Raw genomic sequence first — 9,896 nt, forward strand, 5'->3', positions numbered from 1 at the left:
CAATGGATCTGATTTCATACAAAGTATCGCGAGAGAATGAGGAGAACTCAAAATTGTGGAGTTGTTGTTAATTCTTCAATTACAAGTTATGCTAGTGCTAGGGATAGTAATCCGGTTGAGGGTAATGTGGAGTATTACGGACTTCTTACCGACATTATTGAGTTGGATTACTATGGCGGATGGAAAGTTATCTTATTTGGTGTGATTGGGCGGATGTTAATACTTGCTCGAGGAATTAAAAAGATCAATTTGGGTTTACAATGGTGAATTTCTCTCGCTTGATTCACATGGACAACAATTGATGGACGAGCCATATGTATTTTCCTCTCAAGTGAAACAAGTTTTTATTCGAAAGATCCAACTGATGAGGGTTGGTATGTTGTACTCGAACACCCTAGAGAATTGTTTGACATGGGTAATGAAAGTAGAGATGACATCGTCGAAAGATCAGAAACATTACCTTTTCCAGAACAAAACTTAGATGAAAATATCCTTAGTACTAATACACAACATCAATGGGTTCGACATGATGTGGATGAAGATATTTACTGAATAATGATGTAGTAAGATTTTACAATTTTTAATTATATGTAATATTATAATTTTAATCTTTGTCATGTTATATAATTTAACTATTTTATATGTACTACTATTGTTGTAATTTGTTACTAAAACTTTAATTATTTTATGTGTATTGCGGAAAAATGCGTAGAAGAAGAGTACGAGATTTAAGTATTGTCCAGAATACTCCAAATTCGGAAGAAAGAAATAGTGAACAGCAGACAGTTGTTGGATCTTCGAATGTGCCGGAGACACTTGATGAGCCTGAAGAATTTCAAAGTAATATTATGTTCATTTTACATGTGTTGACTTTTATTATTGAATTATTTGTCAATTTTACTATAATAATAGTATATCATTTTTCAGCTAAAAGTGGTGGGACGCGTAGAGTTCGAGGACGTACGCTACTTAGAGATTTATACGACTTAGATCCTGTTGAGCGTGTTAAAGTAAGTAGAAATACTCATGGTCAGCCTATTGGATCTGAAGCTCGACTTTTAGCAGGCTATTTGGGCATTTTAGCACGAAATGCAAATATGTTGCCCATCAACTACGAATCATGGCATCACATGCCTGATAGCAACAAAAATCAGGCTCTCGCTAATATTAAGGTAACAAAATGTGAATGCAATTTATAATACTTTTTTAAGTTTCATTTATATTTACATTCTAAACTTATGTTTTTTAGGAGAGATTTGCTTTAGAAGTCTCCGATGATTATATCAAGAAGGCATTAGGTAAAAGATGGAGAGACAATAAAAGCACTTTAAAGAAACAATATTTTAAGAAAGACATAAGCCTCGAGGAAAAACTGAGAAATGTTTCGCCAGGAATTGAGGTATCAATGGGAAGATGCGGTTAGATTTTGGAATTCAAAGAAAGGAGAGGTATTGCGTATTTCCAAACTCTTATATATAGTGTTTACTATATACGTAATAATAATTTTATTATGTAGGACCGTGAGCGAGTTGGAACAAGCAACGAGCAAAAACAAAAATTCACGCATTACAGCAGAGGTTAGAAGTTTTGCTTCAGAATGAGGCCGAGGTATTATGAATTTATTAATTCTTTCAAATATTAATAACTTTCTATTATTAAATAATATTCTTACTACTATATTGTAGGAAGTCAAATCCGGACAAAAGTTGGACGCCTTGACTTTTTGAGATTACGATAGGAAGAAAGATGGATCTCCTATGACATCCAATTTGGAGAAATTATGGTATATTCACTTAATAATATTTGATTTATTCTAAATATTTATAATCTTTAATTATAATTGTTTAATTCAATTCATCATTAGTAGTTTTAAAAATGTTAAGTTATGTTGCATTTCTTTTTATTATATATTTCGTTTTATTATATATTTCGTTTCTAACTCTTTAATTGATTTTTAGGAGAAACTAAAGGAGAATAAGGCGGAATATGAAGCGATTGCTTGAGTGATAGTTCTGTTAATCTTGAGAACATTGATAATGTAATTATCACCAAGTTTTGGGTCCTGAAAGGTACGGTCGGGTTCGATTTCAAGGATCTGGTGTTACCCCGACCCAATATTTTGGATCCGGCTCCCAGCAATACATGCCTTCCGAAAGTCAAGCTCAAGCTGAAGTTCAGAGGTTAAGAGACCAGATAGCTCAGATGCAAGCGAACATGGTTGAGCAAATTGCCGAGGTTCAACGAAAATATGAAGAACTCCAGCAACAACTTAGAGCAGAGGCAGCAGAGAGGGAGGCAGCGGCTGCAAAGAAGAGAGGCAGAGGCACGAGTGATGGTAGCGAACGAGCAAAAGTACGATGACCTCCACCACTGACTTCAAAGAGATGATGCATATGTTTCAACAATCGCAAAAGCCGCCGTCTTAGACATTAGTTTTCATATTGTAAGAATGTTTTTAAGTTTTGTCACGTTTAACATTATTGTAAAAATATTTTAAATTATACTTTATTATTAATTATATCATATATCTTTAGTTAAATTTGAAGTATCATTTAGAATTAATATTTTTGTTGTATTTTTATGTTAAATTTCTTGTTTTTGGTGCATTTTATATTATATTTGTTGTATTTGGTTGGATTTTAATGCGGAAGGGCTGGATATTGGTGAAAAAAAATATTACAAATCTGCCAAATTTAGCGGCGTTTGTAAAAAAAGCGCCGCTAAAAGCCTTGACCTTTAGCGGCATTTTTCCAACAAACGCCGCTAAAAGCCTTGACCTTTAGCGGCGTTTTTTTCCAATAAACGCCACAAATTTTTGTGGCGTTACATATAGCAGCGTTTTTTGCGGCGTTTTAGAAAGCGCCGCTAAAAGTTTTAGTGGCGCCTAAAAGCGCCGCTAAAGGCTAAAAAAAGCGCCGCTAAAAGTCTGTTTTCCTATAGTGAGGTTTGAAAATTTAAGAACAATTAAGAGATGAGTTCTTAAACTTTCAGAATATATGAGAAATTAATGAGATATATTGGAGGCACCGCTTGAGTGAAAGTTCTTCAGCACCGAATATGAAATTGAGGAATCTAAGTGAAGACCACTTTTCTGGTAAGATTTTCGAGGACGAAAATCCCTAAAGGGGGGGAGAGTTGTGATATCCTGATTTTGGGCCTAGTCGGAATAGTGGTTTCGTGACCACAAAATCTGAGATAGAAATAATTATTTTATGATTATTTTGAGTTCTATGATATGTTTGCATGATTGTGTGAAAATTTCGTGAAGAAATTTTATGCATAAAGTGCTTAAATTGAAATTAGGGACTAAATCAAATAATTTGTAAAACTTGCATTCTAGAAGTTTCTAGTATGAAATTATTTTGAAATATTAATTAGGAGGTCTTAAATAGAAATTTTACCAATTTCTAAGTCTATGGACAGAAATTGGACATGGATGGAATTTTTGGAAAGTTTAGTAGTAAGGGCATTTTGGTCATTTAGGGGTAAAATGAATTAAAATACAAAATTAAAAGCCAATTTTGCTCATCTTCAACCCCATGGCCGAATATAGCAAGGAGAAACCATGGCTAGGGTTTTTCAAGCTTCCAAGCTCGATTGTAAGTCCGTTCTAGACTCGTTTTTAATGATTTTTACGTTTTTGAAGTCCCGGTAGCTCGATTAAGCTTATGCTAGCAATAATTCAACCTAGGGTTCATATTTGGAAAAAAACCCATAGGTGAAATTTGTGTATTTTGGTGTTTTATGATAGAATATGACGTTTTAAATTATGTTAGACAACTTGTACTACTCGGTTTTAAGTGAAAACGAGCAAAAGGGCTTAATCAGTAAAAATACCTAATAGTCATAAGTACATGTTAGAGTGAGAATTTGATGTTTCCATAGAAGGGAAAAATGATCAGCATGTCATAAAACATAAGAAAATAGGCTGAAGTTTAATTTACGAGCTTTGGGGCAAAAGTGTAAATATGCAAAAGTTTAGGGCAAAGCGTAATTTTGCCAAAATATGATTTTGGGTCAATTTGAATAATGTGAGTCCTAATTAGACTATATTTTAAATGATAGAGCAAGGAAAACTGAAATTAGGGCTAAAATGGAAAAATACCAAGTTGTGGACGAAATGGTAAAAGTAGCCATTTTCGCATCGAGGTAAGTTCATGTGTAAATAATGTAGCATAATTGTTATTTTTAAGTTATTGATGTTAATTATATGATATGCTGATTTTTTATCGTGAAATATTATGCTCGTGGTTAATGTTGAGTAATATGCAAATTATGTTTACTACTTGATAAATATGAATTACTACCGAGTATCGGTTTCGATATTCCATGGAAGACGGCAATGTGAGATCGAGGAAAAAAGCCCGTTTGAACCTTAGGAATAGATTAGGATACAAGTGACATGTCACTAGGATGGTTGAGCATCCGAACTCGTTGAGTTGAGTCCGAGTTCACTTATGGATGCGAATGTCCGAACTCGTTGAGTTGAGTCCGAGTTCGTGAAATGTAACTAGGCATCCGAACTCGTTGAGTTGAGTCCGAGTTCACTTATGGATGCGAATGTCTGAACTCGTTGAGTTGAGTCCGAGTTCGTGAAATGTAACTAGGCATCCGAACTTGTTGAGTTGAGTCCGAGTTCACTTATGGATGCGAACGCCCGAGCTCGTTGAGTTGAGTCTGAGTTCACTTAGGGGCGGGTTACATGATTTCTTAATTACATATGAGGCACTTATGTGCAAATTATCCGTGTATCCGAGTTGTATTCCGATGTGTTCAACGGGTGAAATTTCTAGTGAAATGAAAGAACACTTTTTGGTAAGTGTTGTGAAATGGACACTTTGGACAGGTATGTTCTTAACCCTCGGGTTGATAATAGATACAACAACGATAAGGTAGTAAGATGATGAATGATATTTAGAAATATGATATATGTTTTGGTGATACCATGCTAAAGTTGTTTGGTATATTTGTATTGTTATGTTACTTGTTATTTACATATGAACTTACTAAGCATTTATGCTTACTCCTCCTCTTTATTTCTTGTAGTTTTGAACAAGCCATTTCGAGAATCGGGACGGGTCGAAGGTTCGATCACACTATCCAAAGGACTTTCATCCGGGTAAATGGCTTATAAAACTTAAGTATGGCATGTATAGCAATATATTTATTTTGTGTAAATAATTTTATGATATGGCCATGATTGGTTGAGAAAATGTTTGATATTGATAAGTCATGGTGATGGTTAAATTTAGATCATGTTTGATATCATGGAAGTTTAATAGGTTATCTAGTTCATAACAACTCATGAAAAGATGAATTTTGCCTTAAAATGAATATTATTGCAGGGAATGACATGAATTTGAAAAATCACTAAAAATAGTATAAATGGAATTAAATGATGAGCAAGTTATGAAATTTAAGCTTAATGAGTCTATTTTCATATGGATAAAAAAAAAAGGCATATAAATTATACTTTATAATATATTTGAAACCTTGTGAAACAGGGCCAGAGTGATTTCTGGATCCTCTGCTCTTACTTTAAAAATTCATAATAAATTGTAAAAAAAATAATTAGAAGTCATTCTTTATATGTACAGATTCATTATTGAGTCTAGTTTTAATAGAAACAAACCTCGTAGTCATTGAAATTCAGATAGAGAGATATTTGATTCAAATACAGATGTCGAGCAATGAACCACAAGCAGGGAGACTTTAACTAATAAACTGTACTAATTGGCCCAACCAAAAATTCTAGAAAAAAAATTATTAAATAGATATATGAGTCTAGATTTATGGAAAATTTACGGATCTTGATTTCGAGTTTCGTAACTCGAGATATGATTTTTCTTGTAACTGTGACACGAGTAGCTAGAAAGCTGTGAATGTAGAAACAAAAGATTTGAAGTTCTTATTTTGATAAATTATGTTCGGTAACTCCTCAAGCTCGACTCCGGTGACGGTTTCGAGAGTGGGGGCGTTACACTTTGTCTGTTACAGACTAGAACAATGAACATGAGGCCCCTTTCATGATTTAACCAGCTTAAAATCTAAACCAACTCACTCTCCAATGCTCAAGTTACATACCAAACACCATGTCAAGGTATTCTGCTAGCAATGAATGCCAACCTGCTCAAACAGGCTCCTAGTGAGTAACTTGCTCCAGAATCCTAGCCACATGTCAATAAAGCTCCAAGTAACATCATGTTCATGTCCCATTTGTAGTCTCTAGGTGTAATCACCGTCCACGAGTTATGTTCCTCTTTTGTAATCAAATTCAGAAATCCCAAGTAAACATGAATTCTAAAATGATTTATTGTAATCAACATCTTTTCATCTCTTTGCGAAGTCCTAACAATTCATATAACTTATCAGATTGGGGGTGTTCTTGATCCTTTGAAGTAAAATAGTTCACACAACCAGCCACCTCGATCCAACTACAACCAACAGCCTTCCGCATATCCTTTTCCTTCATTGCTTTTCTCACTCTATCAACACTTTCCCAGTTTCCTTCCCCTGCATATATATTTGAGAGCAAAACATGATATCCTGTGGTACTGTTTTCTGTATCCATTTGAAGCAACCTCTTGGCCACAACTTCACCCAAGTCAGATTTTTGGTGAAGCCTACAAGATGCAAGAAGTGATCCCCAAATCTCCAAGGAGTTACCCATTTCACCTAATTGCTCAACAAACTCATAGGCTTCATAAACCCTCCCAACCTTCCCTAGCATGTCAGCAACACAACAATAATGCTCCGTTGAGGGCTGGATGTTAAACTCTCTCTCCATTGAATAAAATATCTGAAGGCCCTCGTCAACCAACCCAGCATAGCCACAAGCTGATAAGACTGCAACAAAGGTAATGGCATCAGGCTGAATGCCGGAAACCTGCATTGAGCGAAACAAAGTGAGAGCTTTCTTGCCCAACCCATGTTGACCATAAGCCAACATCATTGTGGTGTGTGTAACAGAATTTTTCTCAGGGATCTTAGAAAACATGTTTTCAGCAAGTTTGAGGGCACCAGATTTGGAATACATGTCAACTAAAGCTGTTCCCACAAAGACATTGGAGTCCAACAAATTACGAACAGAAAATCCATGGAGTTGCTTACCAAAATCTATATTCCCCATTAGACTACATGCTGGGAGAACTGATGCCAACGTCACAGCATTGGGCACTACATTTTGCTGAAGCATTTTTCTAAATACGACAATAGCTTCTTCAATAAGCCCATTCTGTGCAAGACCAGCAATCATAGCATTCCACGTGGCTTGATCTCTATTGCTTGAATTGCTTTTTTCAAAAAGTATCTGTGAATTCCTAATCAAGCCAGATTTAGCATACATATCTATAATATAACTGTCCATCCCCTCAAACTTAATGCCATGCCTAAGAAGATAAGCATGGGTCTGTTTTCCAATTTCTTGGTTTCTAAGATTTGATGCTGCTGAAAGTATAGCAGTTACAGTCACAGAATCAACCAAGAAACCTTGCTTCTGCATCTCATATACAAGTAATAACCCTTCATCATCCAACCCATTCTGTACAAAAGCAGATACCATGGTATTCCAAGAAATGACATCTCTTACAGGCATCTTATCAAAAATTTCAAATGATGTGTGAATTGAACCGCACCTGGAATACATAACGAGTATAGCATTGGCTACCATAAGTGGCAATTTGCGTTCATTCTTAATTACATAGGCATGTAGCTGTTTTGCCAAATGCAACTGCTGCAACTGTGAAACAGCAATTAATGCTGAGAGAAAAGTGACGTCATCAAAAACAGTTCCTGATTCCATAGCTTGAATAAAAAGCTTAATTCCTTCAACCGGAACATTATTTTGAAGGTACCCTCCAATCATAGTGTTCCAAATCTCTATATTTCTCGGCGAGCAATTGTAAAAAATCTTCCTAGCAAAATCAAGGCAACCAAGCTCTGCAAACATGGAAATTGCCGAACTAACAACAAAAAAGTTATCAACACATTCATCACCCGACTTGAGAAGCATCCCGTAAAGAACTTCAGCATTGTTATAGTCCTCTAAACCAGATATAGCTGGAAAAATGTTAACGAAACTAACTGCACTTTGTTTTATCCCTGTTTTCATCATATTCTTAAACAGCTTAACTGCTTCCAAATATCTCTCTGTCTTTACATACCACAAAATCACAGTATTCCAAGCGACCACATCTCTCTTACGCATCATATTAAACACTTTACATACCAAGTCATGTTTCACATAATCAAAGCCTTCAATATAACCACCTATTTCCTTATTATCCATAGAACTCAAACAAGTAGCATAAAAATTCAACAAAGCATTATACACGATCCTACTAGGATAGGTTAAACCCCGAATGAAATGGCAATGAACGGCTTTACCTATGCGAAAATGACGCGATAGAGCACAAGCTTTGAGGACAGAGGAGTAAGTATAAGAGTCGCATTTGGTGAGAGAGGAGCAACTCTTCATGTGTGAATAGAATAAAAGGGCTTCATGGGGCATATTGTTGCAAATGTAACCGATGATGATAGTGTTCCAAAGAACTGTTTTTGGTTGGGGAATTGTGTCGAAAAGCTGGCGGGCGACATGGGGTTGGCCTTGTTGGCATATCCGGCTAAGGCGAGAACGGATGGAAGGAGTTCTCAGAGTTGGGTTAGGGGGTGGAGAGCAGATGATGGTAGTAGAGGAAAGGGAAGGGTTGTTGTTGGCGGTGCTGACAGTAGAGGGGGTGGTTGAAGGCGGCGAGATAGGGAGAGGGAGAGCAGAGGAGGCCATGAATGAGCTATAAGTGATAAGGTTGTTTCTTTAGCTTTTCTGTGCTCTCTCTATCATATTATGCAGGGGGTTTGTTTGATACACACTGTTTAGTTGGTTGGTAGTTAACAGTGGGTAAGGTTGGCTTAACGCCTCGATCTACATATTATTGCCATTTGTTAGCTTCCAATTTAGAATTTTCTTTTTCTTTCTGTCAAATTATTCACATTACTCAAATGTGTATTTACCGTTCTTGGTGTAATATATTTTTATTTTCATTCAAAATTCAAAACTAATTTGTTATTTGATTCATTAATTTATTTGATTCAATAAAACATCATCTACCTAATAAATAATTTATTAGAATTTTTAATAAAATAATTTTTAGAATATTTGCTTATTTTGCATACTAAATGCGATGCAAGGATCAAATGTATGTTATTATTAATATTTATGTGTAAAAAGTAGACATGTTCATGAGTTGGGTTGGGTTACTGCTCAAGATCGAAAGTTAATTTAAAATTTGAAATAATTTGAACAAACATATTAGGCTCAAAAAATGGGTTTAAGTAAGAAAATTAAGCTCGTTTAAAATATGACTTGGAGTCAGAATTTAAGGCCCAAGCCCAATCAACCCGTTCTCTACACTTATATTATATTATATTATATTAGATTATATTAGATTATATTATATTATATTATATAAGTTATAACATATAAAAACTAAATATATAAAAACCTATAATATTATAATATAAATATTAAAAATATGTTAATATGGGCAGGTCTAAAATGTGTTTGAATTAATTATTTACAAATAGGGTAAAGTACATCAACAACCAATTTTGTTTACTTCAGGTTGCATTTTAATCACTTATGTTTTAAATAATACATTTTAGTGTAACACCCCTCACTTGCCCCTGTCGTCAAACCCAAGTTACAAGACGCTACAACATTATCGTAACTTCACCACATGTATATACAGCCTCAAGTAAGAACAATTTTTATTAGTTTAAGCCTTTACAGAGGTGATCACAACTAGACAAACATTATCCGACACAAGAAACAGTTTAATACGTGCTTAGGGATCATATAGCAAATTTTGAAAGTAAACAACGAAGGTACTGATACTCAA

The 9,896-nt window shown here is 35.0% G+C and overlaps 1 protein-coding gene across 1 annotated transcript; it reads right to left on the bottom strand.

Annotated features, from left to right (window-relative positions):
- Positions 1-5,885: 5,885 nt before the first annotated feature.
- LOC108467683 (pentatricopeptide repeat-containing protein At3g22150, chloroplastic) lies at positions 5,886-8,989 on the bottom strand. The gene has a single exon (XM_017768416.2). It carries the CDS (start codon positions 8,780-8,782, stop codon positions 6,320-6,322), a length of 2,463 nt encoding a protein of 820 aa, XP_017623905.1. The 5' UTR covers positions 8,783-8,989; the 3' UTR covers positions 5,886-6,319.
- Between the last annotated feature and the right edge of the window lie 907 nt (positions 8,990-9,896).

This window comes from Gossypium arboreum, chromosome 7, assembly GCF_025698485.1.
Source record: "Gossypium arboreum isolate Shixiya-1 chromosome 7, ASM2569848v2, whole genome shotgun sequence".
Taxonomy (NCBI): domain Eukaryota; kingdom Viridiplantae; phylum Streptophyta; class Magnoliopsida; order Malvales; family Malvaceae; genus Gossypium; species Gossypium arboreum.